The sequence below is a fragment of the Sminthopsis crassicaudata genome, chromosome 3 (assembly GCF_048593235.1).
Source record: "Sminthopsis crassicaudata isolate SCR6 chromosome 3, ASM4859323v1, whole genome shotgun sequence".
In the NCBI taxonomy this organism is placed as follows: Eukaryota; Metazoa; Chordata; class Mammalia; order Dasyuromorphia; family Dasyuridae; genus Sminthopsis; species Sminthopsis crassicaudata.
This window is the reverse complement of record NC_133619.1, coordinates 560,028,499-560,049,653: the sequence shown is the minus strand read 5'-3', so window position 1 is coordinate 560,049,653 and position 21,155 is coordinate 560,028,499. Positions and strand designations below refer to the sequence as shown.

Sequence of the window (21,155 nt, the reverse complement as noted above, 5' to 3'; positions counted from 1 at the left end):
ATTCATTTTGATGTTTAAAAGATTTATAAATACTTTAAACCAATTTGCCTACTTTCCTCTCCCATTTTACACATGGAGAAATTGAAATGCAGAGAAGGGAAGTAGTTTGTCTATAGATAGAAAGTAGAGGAACCAGGATTCAAATATAGGTTCTTTTTCCTTAAATGCAATATTATTTTCACTGTATCATATTTGCTTAATCTGATTCTTCATTTCCCCATCTATAAAATTTCTTTTAGCTTTAGCATGCTTTGATTCTAGATTGGTAGTTGACTAATCATATTTAAGAATAGAATCCTATATGAAATGACAATTCTCAGACAAAGAAATTGAAACTATTTCTAGCCATATGAAAAGATGCTCCAAGTCATTATTAATCAGAGAAATGCAAATTAAGACAATTCTGAGATACTACTACACACCTGTCAGATTGGCTAAGATGACAGGAAAAGATCAGGCACAATGTTGGAGGGGATTGGGAAAACTGGGACAGTGATACATTGTTGGTGGAATTGTGAATACATCCAGCCATTCTGGAGACTGGTTTGGAATTATGCTCAACAAATCATCAATTATCAGACTGTGAATATCTTTTGATCCAGCAGGATTACTACTGGGCTTATATCCCAAAGAGATTTTAAAGAATGGAAAGGGACCTGTATGTGCAAGAATACTTGTGGCAGCCCTCTTTATAATGGCCAGAAACTGGAAACTGAGTGGATGCCATCAATTGGAGAATGGCTGAATAAATTGTGGTATATGAATATTATGGAATATTATTGTTCTGTAAGAAGTGACCAACAGGATGATTTCAAAAAGGCCTGGAGAAACTTACATGAACTGATGCTGAATGAAATGAGTAGGACCAGGAGATCATTATATACTTCAACAACAATACTATATGATGATCAATTCTGATGGATGAGGCCATCCAATGAGATGAGTCAAATCAGTTCCAAGAGAGCAGTAATGAACTGAACCAGCTACACCCAGGGAAAGAACTCTGGGAGTTGACTATGAACCATTACATAGAATTCCCAATCCCTATATTTTTGTCTGCCTACATTTTTTATTTCCTTCACAGGCTGATTGTACATTGTTTCAAAATCCGATTCTTTTTTGTACAGCAAAATAACTGCTTGGACATGTATACATATATTTTATTTATTTTATACTTTCACATATTTAACATGTATTGGTTAACCTGCCATCTGGGGGAAGGGGTGGGGGAAGGAGGGGAAAAGTTGAAACACAAGGTTTTGTAATTGTCAATGCTGGAAAATTACCTATGCATCAATTTTTTTGTAAAAATAAAAAAAAATTAAAATTAAAAAAAAAAAAAAAGAATAGAATCCTAAAATGTGATTATCTTTACCAACAGAGTTGTAGGTATTCTTTAAAGACATAGCTCTTGATAGAATAGTGGAGTTGAAAAAACCTAAACATGATTTGTGAATTATCTTTTCTTTCTAATATCTGAGGCAACTTGATATTGGACTGTAATTCATTTCAATATGAACAAAGTAGCATAAATTTTCTACATATATGAAATATTTCCATTTTGTATCCACTTCGCTCACCTGATTTCAAATCTAGGGGAAAAGATACCTCTCTCAAGATAGGCTCATAACCATGCTATTAGCTAGCTTTTATTTGACATTATCTCTCTCAGCCTCTCCTTTGACTGGAATGCTGGAAGACAGAGTACCAAACTCTTTCCAATATCTTCTTTATAGAGAACAGAAACTGAATTCTAGATCATCCAATTTGCCTCTGCTACTCTATCTGGTTTAAACTATGAGAAATAAGATGTCCTTATGCTGAGTGATCCCTGATATCCCAACTTCTCCTACCCACACTTTCTGCTTCCTCTTTGTCCATTGTCTTGACTCCTTGGAGACTGTCTATCAAATTTAACCCTCAGCACTTGGCATAAGGCCTAGTATAAAATGGGCACTTAATAAATGTTTATTAAATTGGGAGATTTTAGCTCTTTGTTAGGATTATGCATTTTTGATGTAGTTTCACCAGCTGGTTTGCCTCCTGAGAGTTATAACTACAAAAGAAGACTAATTGGAGAAAAATGACATCAGAACATGAAAAGAAAAAGGAAATAGGAAAAGACAAAAACCAAGAGAAACAAGATGGAGATTGAAATGCTTCTCTCCTTTTGACACTGAAAGTTACTTTCAGTTACTTTCCCAACAAGCTTTTTAGCATTAGCCTCTGGGGCATTTTAACATCACATGCCCTGTCTCAGTGCTAGATTTACATGAATAGGCAGTGGCACAAGCAGACACTAATGCTGAATCCTGAGATACTAGGGAAATATTTTCTGAGAATATTCTGTAAAAGTAAACTCATGTTCCTATTCACCTATGCAACTACAACCATAAGAATCACAGTATTCTCTCATGATAAAGTAACTGCTTCAGGTCCTTCTGTCTTCCAGTTATAGCATGAGGCATGCAATAGAACCAACCAGAAATTGACTGCCTTATAAAAGATCTTCCATCTCCTATAAATCATTCATGACATGAAATAAAACTCAAATGTCCTAGAGATTACATTTCTCTTTTTCTCATGCAAAGATATTATTTTGAGTTTGTAGATAAAATGTTTGATACAGAGAGTGCTAGTTTCTGGGTTGCCTTTCTACTTTTTTTTTTTTTTGTGACAGTATTAAATTGGACATAAGGCAACCAAATGTTTTAGTCTGTAGTGACATCATTCTGATAAAATAATAACTAATATTTACATAACGCTTAATATGTTCCAGGCTTTGTGCTTAGTATTTTGCAATGATTATTATCTCATTTGATCCTCACAATAACCCAGAAAGAAAAGTGATATTATTATCCCCATTTTATAGATAATGAAACTAAGGCAATAGGGATTAAGTGATTTGCCCAGAGGCAGATTAGATTTGAATTTAAGTTTTCCTCATTCCAGGCCAGGTGTTCTATCTACTACTGTTCTTCCCAGCTGCCTCTAAATAACATTATAGTAAGAAAAAAAGTAATTTTATGAGAAAATCAAAGATCAATTATAAGGCACTTAATTTTATATTAGTATTGTCTCTTGCTTTCATGATAAGTCTGACAGACTTAAGTAAAGGGAAGATGGACTCTGGCCAAAAATGGGATTTATGCCTTATGAGAAATTTGATCCAGGATTTTAATGGAATTTGTAGCTTAGGTTACATGTGATTAATGGTCCAACCTTTCCTATGAATTTAATAATTTAATTGAACTCTACATATGAATTATGACCTTAAGAGTTTGTAGATAAGTGTATGAACAGAAAGGGAAGGCCATGAACAGAGTGGCCAAACAAATAAAATTTACTGATTTATATTTCTAGGTAAGATTCCAGGATGTAATAGAGACATGACATTAAGGGTGACATGATTAATAGCTATATAAGGTCTAACTGTTCATAGGTGAGGACTATTGTATACACTTGATATACAAGTATTCGCTATAAATCTGTCTTCTTCCTATACAGAAAAAAATGAAAGATTAGAGTTAAAGATTATGAAGTATAAAAAGCTAAGGGTTTAAGGATTCAATTAAATAAATCAATTAAATCATCCCAAACAATTTAAATTTAGTATTGAGTATGTGAGAACCTTTATTTATTCAGTGAAAACACATTTGATTATTCATTGAGTATGAAAAGGTCCAGAGACCATCATAGGTACAAGGTTCTCAGGTCTTTGGAAGTCTGTGTAAGACCATTTTGATAGCTGACCTGAGTTAATTTTGAGTAAAAATAGAACCAAGATAGAAGGATGTCCCTAAGAAGGAATTACTTGAGGGGTAGAATAGTATCTTGATCTCAATCTAGGTCTCTTTCCTTTTCACTATCAGAATTATGATGATAATGATAGTTTTAAGCAGAAGCTAGCATTCATACATACTTTGCAAATCACTTTAAGTGTTATATCATTTGCTCCTCACCATGGAATTTTGAGACGTGTTATTATTTTTTCCAATTTTGCAATTGAGGGACCCGAGGCAGACAGAGGTTAAATGAAATGATTTGCTCAGGGTAACACAACTAGTAAGTGTCTGAGGCAGTTTAATTTAGGTGTTCCTTGGTCTGGGCCTAGCAGTGCATTCATTCTCATACTGATGTGCTTTGATTTTTGAGCCACTGTTCTTTCCATTGTAACACATTGTCTCTAATGTTTATTAGAAGTTTCCATATGTGTAAAATAATGCTTAGAGATGATTCTGATCATTTTCAAGTTTTTTTCTTTTCAAAATGAAAATAGCTTACATTTATACAGCACTAATCCCCCCTCTTTAAAAAATCTACCACAGTATCGTGAGGCAGATAAAGCAATATTTCCAACAAATATAGAATAGAAAGTTTGGAATAAGAACTTTGTTTATAGTCAGGATGTTGATAAAAGGTCAACTGGGGAGTGAAAGTGAGGACTTTTGCCTACAGATCCCATGTATGTCCCATGATACCAAAATCTTTCTCAAAGGGGTTAGCTAAAAGAACGTTTTGTTTGTTTCTGCTTTTAACCTCATTATGACCATGGAGAATTTGGAGAAATAAAGGAAGACTAGAGAACAAAAGAAGAAGCATCATATTTTACATAATAATTTGAGCAGTCCTGGAAGCCTAAATAAAAGACATACTTTCCCCCACAGATATGTAGAGCAGTTTTGCTTTTTCTTCCTTGCATAAATGACTTTACTTGGTAAGATGCTGACATTTGCCATGTGACCAAAATTATTTGGGACAATTTTCAAGTAAAAACTTGAACGTACTTCTCTTTCTCTTGATTGATGTGTGCACTTGAGAGAGAAAAGTCATCCACACATTTTAATTGCCAAGCACAGGGCTGAGAGCTTGAAATTATTATAGTCCCAAAAAGACCTTTGAGGAAGTCATCTCATAGTATAGTGGGAAAAATTTGTTTGAAAGGAATGAGGGAGGGAGAAGGAAATAAGCATTTATTAAATACCTACTGTGTTCCAGGAACTCTGCTTATGACTTTATAAATATTTGGGAGGCAGATGATATTATTCACATCTTATATTTGAGAAAACAGAAGCAGACTGAGGTTAAGTAACTTGCCTAGGTTCACACAGCTAGTAAGTGTCTGAAACCAGACTGAAACTCAGTTCTTACTGACTCTAGGTCCAAGGTCCTGTTCATTTTATCACCTCACTGACTATAATGAGAATTGGATTTAAGTAAGTCACAATTTCTTGAGACATTAGTTTTCTTACCTGCAAAATGAAAGGCTTGGATTAGACAGCCTCAGATAATCTGGGCAGCTCAATGTTCAGTAGATGAATTATGAAACCTGGAGTCATAAAGATCTGGCTCAGATACTAGTAGCTGTATGACCCTAGGCAAGTCATTTAACCTTATTTAACTTAGTTTTCTCATCTATAAAATGAACTTGAGAAAGAAATGTCAAATCTCTCCAATATCTTTGCCAAGATTCCATAGACATCAAATTCCATGGAGTCATATTAATTTGAACACATCTGAATGATCAAACAACAATGTTCCTTCAACTGTAAAATCAATGATCTATTTCATTTCTATGTCAGAAGCCCTTGCTCCAATATAGACTGCAATGCAACTATTACATGAATCATTTTACATAGGTGTGTCTCAGTTACTTCATCTGTAAAATTAGTATAATGTACAAAATCTTAACTTCTAGGACCAGCTCCAAATTATAGTTAGGAAAATATTTTATAAATCTCTCCACCTGACCATCTTACTTTCCAATCTTCCTTTATCCCACTTTTTTCTACCAAAAAAAAAAAAAAATCAATCCTTTGAATTATATCTCTAGAAACTATGTCCCTGGTCCTTAGGGGAATTAATTCACTCATTGAGGGCTTTGGGGTTTAGGTGGTGAGTCAATCAATGACTGCAAACACACCTAGACATTTTATCTAGTCCATTTCAGGCCAATCCATGCTTCACTTTCTATCTAGCAATCTACTGGGGCCACATTGTCATCTGTCATGCTATGGTATGCATATCATACCCAGTCTGAACATGTTGATCAAATCAATATTTTCACTGGTTATGGTTATCCTGGGAAAGCAGTTGAATTTCTCAGTGTCTAAGGCATTTCTCCATGACCATGGTTTGCAAAAGTTTTAGTGATTTGCCTTAGTAGATTTCCTTGAAAAAATGCTGGTACACAAAAGCATTTCAAGGTTAGGCCAAAAAAAGAAAAACAACTTTTATTAATAATTCCACATTTTTAAGGATCCAGGAAGATAATTAAGAAAATCCCATGGCTTTAAATGCTATAAAATATATTATTTTATCATTCATGTTAATATTAGTATAAGTAATATTTTTATAAGAAGCAATCTTATTTTTATAAGAACAATTATCCCTATTGTTCCTTACCTTCCATGAAGAAAAGAATGAAGCAGGGCTGAGTCTGCTTGGGTTTGTTGGATGACGACCTCCCATATACTCATCTGTGCAAATAGTGCATTCCTCAGCATCTCGCCAGTCCCAGTAGGGAATAGTGAAGTTCACATCCCCTGTGAGCTTCTGGATCTCTTTTTCCCAGAGAAGGAGGAAGTATCTGTGCCAAGGAAGGAAACCTGGAGCTTCATGAGCAAAATCAATGTCTTTCCAGACACTAGAGCCCCCAAGTAGTGTGTCCCGGGACACATAATAGTGCATCCAGACAAAGAGATCATAAATGTTTATGTCCTTAAATAAGGGGGTTGAACCATTGTTCATTTGGGCATAAGTACTGGTAGGTATGACATAATCTAAATTGATAGTATGTTTAGCCAAGTTGAGATAAGCAAGAAATTTGTCCTTCTCAGATGTGCTCAAGTCAAAGATGCTTCTTCTTAGCAACAGTCTCCTGTCTTGGCAGTTTGGCCCCAAGAACCCAAATTTGCAGTCACCACAGTTGAATCCCATAAAGTTGCCAGAACACTGGCAGGTCCGGTTGTAAAAAACAGTGGGCCATTCTTCCCGGTCGTCCACCCTGAAGAAAGGGAACTGTGGTCCCTGTGGTGCCCTGGAAAGGCGAATGTCCTGGCAGGACCCTCGACCTGACAGCTGGCCACAGGAAGAGCCATCCCCACTCCATATTGGGCAACATTCCTTCTCTAACAGATTCTTGGAAGAAACACAGGCTCTGGGAAACTGCCCCAAAGAACCCTGAAAAATCCACAGCAAATAATATAGAGGTACTAGATGCATTCTTCCCCAGGTCTTCCACAAATTCCTTCTTAGCTGACTAATTGCCTTCCTTTCCAACTCCCTGTTAATCTCTAATCATCACATGCATTGGTTAAAACTTAAATAGTAACTCCTCCCATTTCCAACTTCAAACTCTTCCAGTCTTTTTTTTTTAATTCTCATCTTCTGCCCAGCACATGACTGCTGGATAGGGATAGTCAATTTTTTAAGTGACACTCTTCACTAAAAAGTCATCCTTGGAATTTGTGACTGATGATGAATTTGTGATGAATGGTGAATTAAGATTGGTCTTTTAAATCATGTAATTTCATTGATTGAATTGTCAATTTGTCAAAGATCATAGATTTATGATAGCTATGTGATATGTGAAGGCATGGGGTATAATAAAAAAGATTTAGAGGCAAAAAAAAAAAAAAAAATCAGATTCCTAGCTCTCACACTTCTCATTGGTCATTCACTTTTTTAGACCTTGGCTTTATCTTATGTAAAGTGAGAAGGCTGAAATGTTTGGCACCTAGAGTCTTCAAACTCTACATCCGGGTTGCTATATAATTATATACTGAAAGAGGATTTGAAGACTGTCTGCTGTTTTACTCTCTAGACAGTCTAAACAATGAGCTTGCATGTATTAGACACCTACTATATGCCAGGCACTGTACTAAATCATGGGGAGAATTTGAATCAGAATTTAGTCTACAAATCAAAATTCAGGTTAGATTATAACCTCAATGAAGTAAAATAAAAAACCCTAAATCAACTTATTCCTTAAAACTAGGAAAGTTTGGATAAGATTTATTTAAAAATATATCATACTGATTTATTTTAAAATATAAGATAACATATCGTATTGCTTCATCAGTCAGGATTTAATGTGTACCTACTATGTGCCAGCATTTTAAAGGATTGCAGATATATAATCCATGATCACCAGTCCTCAAGACACACACAATTGAGTAAGGGAGACAAGATATGCTTTAGTCAAGCTTTTGTGTTTTCACTGATGGAATTTCTCATTCTAAGGAATATTAAAAGCTGCCTACAATTTGTTAAATAGGTCTTATAGACATTTGCTTGGGAATACTGACAGATTAAGTCATTTGTTCACGTTCATATTGCTAGCATATGTCAAATACAAGCCTTAAACTCTGGGTTTCTTGACTTGAAGTCCAACAATCTTTTCACTGAGTTACTTGGCCTTCCCCAAGCAAAAAAAAAAAAAAAAAATTAATGTAAGACAATCTGAGAAGTATACTGGCATAAGAGATAGAGGAGAAAGAAAAAGTATTTATTCAGATTTTGCTTCTAACCCATAAATTTGTGTGAACATGGGAAAATCACTTATCTTCTCAGTTCTCCCAGAAAACTCTCAGGTTCCTTACTATAGATAGTCCATGAAGTTTCCACACTAAGGTTTTTAATAATGATTAAATTACATGTCTAAAAAGGTAAATGACACAGAGAGACACACACACACACACAGAGACATAGAGAAACAGAGACAGAGACAGACAGAGAGAGATAGAGACAGAAAGACAGAGAGATGGAGGGAGGAAGGGAGGAAGGGAGGGAAGAAAGAAAGGAGAGGGGGAGGGAGGAAGGGAAAATGGTAATCTATATAAAAACATCTTAAATTGTAGGTTGCAACTTCATATAGGGATGAAGGGAACTCAAAATTATGATTTATTATCAGTAGATGTTGTATATCTATATTCTGGGATTGCATAAAAAAGTTTTGGACAAAATGGTTTGTGAGTAGAAAAAGTTTAAGAAAGCCTACTCTCTAGAAATACATGAATGATAAAAGCAAATTATATATAAAATATATATATATAATTAAATATATATTTTATGTAAGAATTTATAAAGAAATACATGAATGATAAAGAAAATTGATACCAGAGCAGTTCAGAGGAAGGAGCAATTATTATGGAATATTCTTATGCATATATGTGTGTGTGTGTGTGTGTGTGTGTGTGTGTGTGTGTATGTTTGGCTTTAACTTCCAGATTAAGAAGTTTAGACATTATCCTGTAGGCTGTGAGAAACCACTGAGAATTTAGGAATATGTGATGCTAAAGGAAAAAAATGAACAGTGAACAAAGTAAATTTCTCAGAAACACACTTCTTTTTCTGCTCTGATCCATTTCTTCACTCTGAGGTCTTCTGTCCTCCTGAACTTAAAGAATTCCAAAGGAAAAACTCTGATTGCATAGAAAAATATCCCTTTCACTGACAAAGTAAATTGAAGAACCAATTCAGTTGCTCAAAATGGAATTTAGAAGTAGAAGAAACATTAGAATTTAGAAGTAGAAGAAACTTGAATCTGAAGATTAGAGAGCTTTCATGCTTAAATATCAACTTAGTTCTGACTTTCATCCTTAAAGAGACATTTTATTTAATACAGTTTGTTTATTAAACACAAAAAAAGACAAAACATACCTTAAGAAGTGAAATATAGTTCTTGCTGTACACTTAGTCTATTTCATGAGTTTATATGTTTGGGGTGTGTGTGTGTGTGTGTGTGTGTGTGTGTGTGTGTGTGTGTGTGTGTAAAGAGTTTTAGCAAAACTTTGAATCTGAAAAGGTCATCTGATTGGGGTTCTTCTGCTTTTTCTCTGATGGTGGATCTTTTCTAGGATGGCTCACTATGACACTTTTTTTTTTAAATTTTGCCTTTGAGAAACTTGAAGTTTCTAATCCGCTTCAGCTGCCTTAAGGTGCAGACTGCATTATGACAGAAACAGGGGCTGAAAAGTCAGTGGATCTTGGAAGCTGCTATGACTGGATAATAGATTTTTTTTTTTTTTTTAAGTATGAAGGTGGGGGGAAAGACCATTAAAGTAGAAATGCTGCCTCTGGCTGGGATCAGGAAGTTGTCACAAGGTTTCTCTAAAGAACACGAGGAGGCTTAATCTTTTTTTCCTCCCCCATTTGAGAACTGCAAAAAGATTATCACAAGATTTCTATTCCCTGAGGGTCTCGGGTTTATATTACTTAGAGCCACATGCTGCTTTTTGTAATTCCATTTCATTTATTAGGGATAGAACTCAATTTCTCATCTTCCCTTTAATTAAGAATTCATCCCAACAGTTGCCCACCTATCTAGCTTTCTAATGATATTTGGATCAAAGGTGAAATAACATAAAAAAGCCTTCACAATGTCACCTGAGTTGCTGTTATTGCTTCTTAACATATTTTTATTTTCATTTCATATTCAAAAAACAGGCTTAAAAGAATATGACTCTTAGGACCTCTCTCAGAGAATCTGAGTTCATACTCTTTCTTTACTATTTACTAATAAGTGAACAGTGCCAAATCAATCTATTCTACTACTAGCTGACACTAAGTCACTATGTAATTAATTTGCTTAAAAATGTGGCCACCTGCAAAATTCATGTACTAAGTAAGGTCCAGAGGAATTATTGAGATATGCTAGAATAGTATATATGTTCCTAAACAGTTTACAATCTATTAGATTGAACATAAGATTCCTTTAATAAAATAACTATAATACAAAATTGAAAAATGGCAAGGAATGAAAGAGAAGTTATTATATAGATGTATCAATGGAAGAGAATGATAGTTTAAATAAAACAAGAAGTTTCTTTCTGTTTGAAGGGATCAAAACCTTTACTTCAAATGTGGATCACCAATTCATTAATTATTGGTTTGAAATTATTAGCATAGAGTTAGAGGTCCTACAGAAGGTGCTCCATATGTCCAACAGTATTTGACCAGCTCCTAAGGGCAGATTAAGTATTTTCCTTATGCCAGATCTCCAAGCATTACATCCAAGATACAGGACATTGAAATCTACTCCATATTGTGAATGAGTTGCATTTTTATGAATTTGATTCTTCCTTATGTGCCTATGTTACATAAATAACTTACCCCATACTACCTTTCCCTTCCCCCTTCTCCTAGTTCATCCCCATTATCTCACACATAGACTGCTTCAGCAGTCACTTAATTAGTTTTCTATGCCTTTAATCTATATTATGCACCATATTGTACTTAACTATATGTATATATATGTATAATGTACATATATACTTTATGTGTATGTATTATGTGTATGAGATTGCTCATTATCCTGTATATAGATTGTTTTTATATAATTATGCATATTGTCTTCCCCATTAAACTGTGAACTCCTTGAGAGTAGGGACTATCTTTTAACCTTTTTTTTTTTTTTATTTCTAACATTTAGCACAGTATATAGTACAGAGTAGGTGGTTAGTGAGGCTTATTCACCAACTGACCACTACCTCATTTCACATCTATTGTGAAAGAAAGATTTTATATTTTTAATTCACCATCTCATTGCTCACTGTGATCCCCTACAAAAGAAGGCAATTTCCTTTTCTTCCATCAGCAGATATTTTCAAGAGTAGTGAGTATCTGGGCAATGTTCCTTGCTCCACTTTTATGGAATATTATAGTTAAGTATAAAATGAAAATATAAGCTACTAGCAGCAATTTTCTTGTATTTTATTCATTCAATATATATCAATAATTTTGAAACTATTCAATTGATACAAGAAGGAAGGAATAGACAACGATATGTGGGAATTGGGATTTGAGAAAAAAGTAATCCCACCAGAAGTGTCTTTGACCCCAGTAATTAAGGAAGAGAAAGATTAAGGACATGTGAAGGATGGAAAATATTTCCTATATTCACTTTGGGAAGTGGTCTTAGGTTTTTAGTAATTTATGAAGTAGGTCTGTATAGCATCAATAAATGCCAAAATGAAGTTTTAGAACAAAAATTTGGTGTGGATAGAGTAAATCTTTAATACTTTGCTGGCAACAATTTCCTGACTGAAGGTAGGAAAAACACTGCTCAATTTAACTTGAATATTTCAGAAAGATCCAGGCAGGATAAAGGAGGGTCAAATATTTATAAGATTGCCAATGACTATAATATTTTATACATGCTTCCTGTTTTGAAAATCAATCTAATTTTCTTTTCAAAATATGAAAAAAACTCCATGTCAGTATCATCAGTGTTCCAATTTTAATGCTCTGAAATCAGATAATGGGAATCTCTTGGATATTAGAATATAGCTCAGATAAAGGAGTAAGTGCTTATACTATTGACATGAAATAATAAAAAAATCCTTATCATCAATTTGGTAAAACATCTATTTGGTACTTTACCAAATACCAGAAGCATTTCCAGATGATTTATTGCCTGTCATGATAGATTCATAGTCATGTCTTAAATAAAATAGACATATCACCTTGAGCTGAAAGAAGATAAAATTCAAATTATTTCCCATGCTCCATTTCTCCCTCTCCCATCATTGATAAAACAAGCAATTTTATGTATGTTACACACATACAGTCATGCAAAACATATTTCTATATTCCATATCCATAATCATGTTGTAAAAGAAAATACAAATCAGAAACAGAAAAAACAAAATGTTAAAAAAATCATTTTTCAATCTGTATTAAGACTTAATCAGTTCTTTATCTAGAGATATGTAATATTTTTCATCAGGATTCCTTTAAATTGTCTTAGATCACTATAGAAGAGAATAGCTATATCATTAGTTGATCATCATACAATATTGTTTTACTTGCACACTGTTCTGTCACAGATTTTCAATTCACTTTATATCAATTTATGCATGTCTTATTTTTTTCTAAAAGCATATTGCTCATTATTTCTTAAAGAAGAATAGTATTTTTAAAAATCATATACCACAGTTTACTCAGCTATTCCCCAACTGATAGCTTGTCCTCATTTTCTGGATTTGTCATCATAAAAAAACAAAACAAAACAAAACAAAAAACTGCTATACATATTTTTGTAGATATATGCCTTTTTTTCTTTTTGTTTTTTGTTGGGTTTTTTTGGAGGGAGATAGATCTTAAAATGTTATTTGATGGTTCAAAAGGTATAACCAGTTTTACAGCTTTTTGCAAATAATTACAAATCATTCTCCAGAATAGTTGGGTTAGTTAACAACTCCACTAACAATATGTAAATGTCCCAATTTTCTCACCCTCCAATATTAGTAATTTTTTCTTGTCACATTAGCCAAGTTGATGAGTGTGAGATGATATCTTAGCACTGTTGTATCTGAATTTTTTAATCAGTAGTGATTTAGAACATTTTATATGACTAGCTACCTTTCATTTATGGTTCTGAAAATTCTGCTTATATCTTTTGATCAATTATCAATTGATGGATGAGTTGTATTTTTATGAATTTGATTCTTCCTTATGTGCCTATTTTGTATAAATAACTAACCCCATACTACCTCTCCCTTCCCCCTTCTCTAAGTTCATCCCTCTTTCTCATCTGCTATGGACCAGGACTCTGTACTTGAAACAAGGATTCTGACTTGGTGCTAACTATGTGGAATAATGATAATGGAATAAAGATAATGGTTATCTAGATTAGCATAGTGATTAATACTTCTCTAGTTCAGTATGATTGATTTAATCTTACAACAAATAATCTCATAACAAATTGGTTTATACTCAGTATGATGAAGGGATTTAACTGTAATAGAGCATATAAGCTGGGACAAACGCAACCAGATCGATTCATTCCATCTCACACCATCATGGTGGCTTTCCTTTTTTGCTTTTCCACTGAAACCAAGACTCTGGAAGGCCTCCAAGAAAACTAACCCAGGCCCCAGGCAAGGAAACTAAACTTTGAAGGAGATAATAAGGAATTTGGACTTTAATACCTGGCTATTCTTCTGGTGATTACCCTGCTGAAATTAACACTGGTCCAGAGACTTGCAGAACACCAACCAGAGCACTATATTTTGGCATCTGAATGTGTGACTAAGGATTTAAGTCCAGACGGACATGATCCTGAGTTCAGTGGAAAAGTCTACATTCCTGAGTTTAGTGAAAAAGTCTCCATGACCCAGAAATTAAGGTAAGTACAAAAATAGACAAGAAGGAAACTTTGTTAAGGGTTAAACTAGTGTTTCAGCTGAAATGTTTAGAAAGGAGACTTCTCCACCACAAGGAAAATGTGTAGAAAGCATGGTTAGATTGATAAAAAACCAAGGTTTGATTGTAACTTGGGAGCAGATCATTGGACTTTTAGAAATATTACAGTACTTGTCTCCTTGGTTCTCAAAGGAAGAATTAGAGCCCTACAGGTGGAAACTAGTAGGAGAGCAATTAAGTGAATATTATAATGATAATGGTCCTGATTCAATTCCTAAAGAAAAATTCTATACATATAACTTAATACAATTGGCTTTAGGAAATTACATAAGTTATAGAATGAGGAAAAAGAAGAAAATGCAGGAAGGGGAGGATACTGACAAACTATGTGAAAAGCATGAAGAATTAGATAAAAAAGGAGTTAAGTACAATTCTGAAGAAATTAAGGAGTGTGGTACTTCACAGCAGGAGCCATTAGAGCATTCCTTATCCCCTGACCTAATCCCCCTCAATTAACCCTTCATGGATAGAGGGAGAAGCAGGGGGCAATGACACAATCAGCACCACCAATGAAGCAACCTATGGCAAGATTACAAAAAACACTAGATAAAATTAAAAAAGAAGGACAGGATATATATGATTTAATAGAAGCATACCCTATTATTCAACAATTTGACTCTTCAGGTCAAGAAAGGAGAAGATACACTCATTTTGATCTGGAAATTAAAGCTGTATAGAGATATAAATTAAATTTAAATTAAAGACAGTGTGATAGAGTGGGTGAATCTCCCAGTACAACCAGAACAAAGCCTTACTCCTTCTCCAGTGCTTGTGACTAGAATTTTATTAAAGACGATTTAACAAGCAGTACAATTACCTGGGATAAGACCTGACAAGATATACACCTTTTATACTAATGCACAAATTAATGTATGCTGTGAAACCATCCCAGAGTGGCAAATTTTGTTGGCTACAGCTCAAAATTTTACACACAGGTGCCCATTAAAGATAACCTAGATATTACATAATTGGCAATGGATTTTTGAAGAAAAGGTCTCTAAGGTTCCTCTTAAAGGACCAATTATCTTTACATATGCATCCAAACATAATATTTGTGCTGTATACTCTCATGATTTAAAAATAAAAGAGATTAGTCAGAACTTTTCAGTTCACTCAGCAGAATGAATTGTATGCAATCATTCTAGCTCTTACCTATTTAGGAGATGTAAATATAATATCTGATTCAGCCTATTCCATAGGTATGGTACAAAGAATGGCCATAGTCAAATAAAATTTGTAGTTTCTAATATATATCAGCTCTTTAAGGAACTTCAAGAGCAAGTGAGAAAGCATCCAAGTTGCATGTCCACTCTCATGGTCAACTCCTAGGTCCTATTTTTGATGGAAATTCAAAGGCAGATAGACTTCTAACCATCTTGACTAATATTCCTTTATTTCAGGTAGCCCAAGAATCTCATTCTAAATATCATCAGGCTGCTTGAACTTTATGTTTACAATTTGGGATAACAAAAGAGGACACTAGGAGCATAGTAAAAGCTTGTACAGCTTGTCTTTATTTCCACACTCCTATGCTTCCTCCAGGAAAGAACTCTTGTGGTTTGAGACCCAATGAAATTTGATAAATGGATGTGACCCATTATAAATATTTTGGTCATCTGTCTTTTATCCATGTTGTAGTGGACACCTTTTCAGGATTTACTTTTGCAATACCAGCAACAAAAGAGACAGCCCAAGTGGTCATTGAATTCCTTATACAAGCATTTACAATTATGGGTGTGCTATAAGCAATAAAAACAGATAATGGACCTGCATGTAGCTCTAAACATTTTGCACACTTTTTTGCACAGTGTCAGATTTCACACACCACTGGCATACCTTTTAATCCTCAAGGACAGGCAATAGTAGAGAGGAGAAACAGAGACATTAAGACACTCCTCCAAAAACAAAAGAATGGGGGAGCCACAGGTAACTTTAAGGAACTTCTAAACCTAGCTCTCCATACCATTAATTTTTTAATTTTCGATAAAGATGCACTGGCTCCAGCAAACAGGTTTTATAACTCATCATAAGGGTAGTACACAGTATGAGCAGCTCCACTATCTTTAGATAATCACTAGGTAATGTGGAGAGACCCAGAAAGTGGTACATGGAAAGGACCAGATTGTTAACTACTTGGGGGAGAGTGTTTGCTTGTATCTCTAGGGATAGAGAAGGAATCAGATGGGTGCCAACAAGCCATATTTGCCTTGTTCATAGGAGAGAGATAGAAAAAAGAGAAAAATCTCAAACCAAAGGAGAAAACCTAAGAAACATCTGACACTGAAAGAGCATGACTAATAATAAAACTGTTATAGAACTTCAAAAGCAGCAGGAATCATTGGATTCCTTGACATATGAAGTAATGGACAATAGATTGGTTTTGGACTATTTCTAGGACTTATGGACATGTGTAATTCCTCTTATTGATTCATGTTGTTTGTTACATCAATACTAGCCTGTGTTAGTATGTGCTTATGTAATAATTCCCATGTTGATTGACTTATGCATACCTGTTTCAAGTTAGTTCCTTAAGAAACCCGCTAATCTAGTTTGAGTCCCCATTTCCCTTTGGTGTTTTCATCTTCCTTTGTGAGACGTCAGGGAGGGTATGATCATCTCCTTTTTTTTGGTGTTTCACCCCTCCTTTTCCAAGAAGTCAGGAGGGGCATGATCACCTCTTATTTGGGGTTCTCACCTCCCTGAGAAATGACCAACTATGCTCTAAAACAAAAGAAAGTGGGAGATATTATGGGCCAGAGCTCTGTACTTGAAGCAAGGATTCTTACAAGGTGTTAACTAAGTGGAATTGATAAGACAATAGTTTAGTTTAGTATGGTGATTAATAGTTCTCTAGTTCAGTATGATTGATTTAATCTTACAACAAATAATGGTTCCTTAGTGATATAATGATGGCTGATACTCAGTATGATGAATGGATTCAAGTGTATTAGAGCATATAAGCTGGGACAAACTCAGCCAGATTCATTCATTCTATCTCACACCACTGGTGGCAGGCCTGTTCTCCTTCATTTCTCCACTGATACCAAGGCCTGTCTGATCCAGAGACAGACTCAGAAGGGCTCGGAGACAGACTCAGGATGGGGTGGGGGGCTCAGGGGCAGACAGAGAGCTGGAGGCTGGAGCACAAGCTCTGGGACTGAGACAGACTTCAAGACAGGGATCTGTCCTCCTACCTCCCCCACAGAAACCAAAATACATTCCAGAAGACCTCAAGAAAACTAGCCCAGGGCCCCAGGCAAGGAAACTAGATTGTTTCTCATGCTTTTGATGTTTGAATGTCAAATTTTCTATTCAGCTCTGGTCTTTTAGTCAGTGATCCTTGAAAGTCTTCTATTTCATTAAATATCTATTTTCTTTTTGAAGGATTATATTCAATTATATTGTGTACAATTTGATGTAATCCTACCTCCTTTGCCTTATGGAATATCATATTCCAAGTCTTCAATTCCTTTGTTATAGAAGATGATAAAATTTGTGTTATCTTGACTATACCTCCTTAATATATATATAAAAATCTTCTTTTTGCCTGCTCTGCTTGGATGGTGGAGAAAATACACTTGAATTTGTAAGCTCCCTTCTTCCCTCAATACCAACTACTTAAATCAGCCTCAAAAATAATGCTGGACTGATAAAAACCACAAGGATTAGAAGCACAACTTACCAGCTGAAGAGAATCTAGAATGTCAACAGAAAAGGTTGGTTCTGAGGGGAGGAAAAAAAAAAGATCAGCACAGACAGGGTTAGGTGCTAGCACACTATGCCAAATGGGGGGTAGAACTCTGGGATCAAAGAAGCCACTGAGATAAAGAAATCTGGCACAGGCTGATAGCTCTGTTCTGCTTATAAAACAGCAGATCAGAAAAGAAATCAAGCCATTTTAAAATATAAAGCAGGATCCTAGAACCACTCCAATCTGGATGTAACCTAACACCGATCTCAGCTCTGCTGATCACTATCTACCTTCTGCTGTCTGGGGTTTTTCCTTGGGGCAGTTAAGAACTTGAACAGTAGGGGACACAGCCCAGGGCAGCCTCTAATCCACATAGTGCAGGGCTCAGCCTGAGGCAGTGGAATTCTGGCAGCAGTGAAACTCCAACAGCAGCAGAATTCCCAGAACAGCATAACCTCCATAGCAGGGACTGTGGTTTCCTGGCAGACACTTCCAGTTTGAGCGCAGGGGCTTTTCGAGTCAGCTGCTAATATCAATGGCCCCACAGGATGCTTTGGCTGGGGTTTGTGATGCTTTTACTGTTCAGCCCCTAGCAAGATTCTTCACTGGGCACTCCTCGCAGTGCAGCGTTGCCAATCACCTCTGAGGAATTTCTGGGGAGGGGGGAAGGGAACTCTCTCCCAGAGCTTTCTCTTAGCCCAATCACAGGGTTATTGCATCCCCCACCCCCAACCAAAGTGTTAACAATGAGTGAGAAACTGAAGAGAACAATTGACACCTTCGCTATAGAGAAAGAGCAAGTATCCAACCCCGAGGAGGCTAACAACAGAGAATCTCCAGATAACACCCTAAAGGGGAATGATATCTGCCCCCCCCCCCCCATCACATAACTCTCTCCTAGAAGAGACTATTAAAAAGTTAAAGAGTTTGAAGAAAAATGGGGAAAGGAAAGAGAAGCCATGATAGAGAAAAGCAATGTCCTGAAATTTGAGTTGGAAAAAATAAAGAATTCACAAGAGGTGCAGGGAAACAAAATTTGTGAATTAGAAAAGGTTAAAAAATTCCCACAAGTAGGATTTGTGATTTGGAAAAAGCAAAATAATTCATTTAAAAATTCAATTGGACATATGCAAAAAGAACTAAAAAATGTGAATGAAGAAAATAACTCATTAAAAATCAAGACTGAACAAATAGAAATGAATGATTCATTGAGAAACCAAGAATCAAACAAAACAAAATAAAAAAAAAAAATGAAAAGCTGGAGAATAACTTCAAATATTTACTGGGAAAATCTATAGACCTAGAAAATAGATCTAGGAGAGATAATATGAGGATCATTGGACTTCCCAAAAATCATGATGAAAAAAAGAGCCTAGATTCTATTATACAGGAAATCATCAAAGAGAACTGTCCAGAGATAATAGAAACAGAAAAGAAAATAGGTGTTGAAAGACTTCATTGAACACCTTCTGAAAAAGACTCTAAAAAAAGAACTCCACAGAACATTGTGGCTAAGCTGCTGAACTACCAAACTAAGGAAAAATACTGCAAGCAGCTAGGAAAAAACAATTCAAATATCAAGGTGCCACAATAAGGGTCATGCAAGATCTGGCTGCCTCCACGTTAAAGGATTGAATTACCTGGAACCTGATATTCTGAAAGGCAAAAGAACAAGGATTGCAACCAAGAATAAACTACCCAGCTAAGTTTAGCATCATTTTCCATGGAAGAAGATGGTCATTTAATGAAAGAGAGGAATTCCATTTGTTTCTAAGAAAAAAAACCAGACTTAAACAAAAAATTTGATCTACATCCACAAGACTGAAGAGAAGCATAAAAAGGTAAAAAGAACTATCAAAAGTCAGAACCCTACAATATGTTGTTTTCAGGAAACACACTTAAAACAGGGAGATACATACAGAGTAAAGGTAAAAGATTGGAGCAGAATCTATTATGCCTCAGGTGAAGCCAAAAAAGCAGAGGGAGCCATCCTTATCTCAAATCAAGCAAAAGCAGAAATTGATCTAATTCAAAGAGATAAGGAAGGAAACTATATCTTGCTAAAGGGTAGCATAAACAATGAAGCAATATCAATACTAAATATATATGCACCAAGTGGCATAGCATCTAACTTTCTTCTCAGCAGTTCATGGAACCTATACAATAATTGAACATATATTGGGACATAAAGATCTCAAAATTAAATGCAGGAAGGCAGAAATAGTAAATGCCTTCTTCTCAGATCATAATGCAATAAAAACTACATTCAATAAGAAATTAGGGGTAAATAGACCAAAAAGTAATTGGAAACTAAATAATCTCCTCTTAAAGAATGACTGGGTGAAACAGCAAATTATAGAAACAATTAATAATTTCACTCAAGATAATGATAAAGATGAGACATCATACCAAAATCTGTGGGATGCAGCTAAAGCAGTAATGAGGGGAAATTTTATATCTTTAGAGGCTTACTAGAATAAAATAGAGAAATAGAAGATTAATGAATTGGGCCTGCAACTTAAAAAGCTAGAAAAAGACCAAATTAAAAACTCCCAACCAAAAACTAAACTTGAAATTCTAAAATTAAAAGGATAAATCAATAATATTGAAAGTAAAATAACTATTGAATTAATAAATAAAACTAAGAGTTGGTTTTATGAAAAAAAAAAACAATAAAATAGATACAACTTTGCTAAATCTGATCAGAAAAAGGAAAGAGGAAAATCAAATTGTTAGTCTTACAAATGAAAAGGGGGATCTTTCCACCAATGAAGAGGAAATTAGAGAAATAATGAGTTACTTTACCCAACTTTATGCCAATAAATTTGATAACTTAAGTGAAATGGATGACTACCTCCAAAAATATAGGCTTCCTAGATTAATAGAGGAGAAGGCAAATTGCTTAAAGAGTCCCATTTCAGAAAAAGAAATAGAACAAGCTATTAATCAACTCCCCAGGTAAAAATCCCCTGGACCAGATGGATTTACATGTGAATTCTACCAAACATTTTTTTTTAAATTTTATTTATAAATTTTTTTTTACATTATATATGCATGAGTAATTTTTTTATATAACATTATCCCTTGTATTCATTTTTCCAAATTATCCCCTCCCTCCCTCTACTCCCTCCCCTTGATGACAGGCAATCCCATATATTTTACATGTGTTACAATATAACCCAGATACAATATATGTGTGTAAATACCATTTTCTTGTTGCACATTAAGTATTAGCTTCCGAAGGTATAAGTAACCT

At 34.9% G+C, this 21,155-nt stretch overlaps 1 protein-coding gene across 1 annotated transcript in view; it reads right to left on the bottom strand.

Moving 5' to 3' along the window:
• The window catches only part of TYR (tyrosinase), a 196,172-nt gene extending 188,880 nt beyond the window's left edge, over window positions 1-7,292 (bottom strand). The window contains exon 1 of the mRNA XM_074304690.1: window positions 6,406-7,292. Within this exon, the coding sequence (XP_074160791.1) occupies window positions 6,406-7,224 (819 nt within the window). The 5' untranslated portion in view covers window positions 7,225-7,292. The remainder of the gene's footprint in view (window positions 1-6,405) is intronic.
• Between the last annotated feature and the right edge of the window lie 13,863 nt (window positions 7,293-21,155).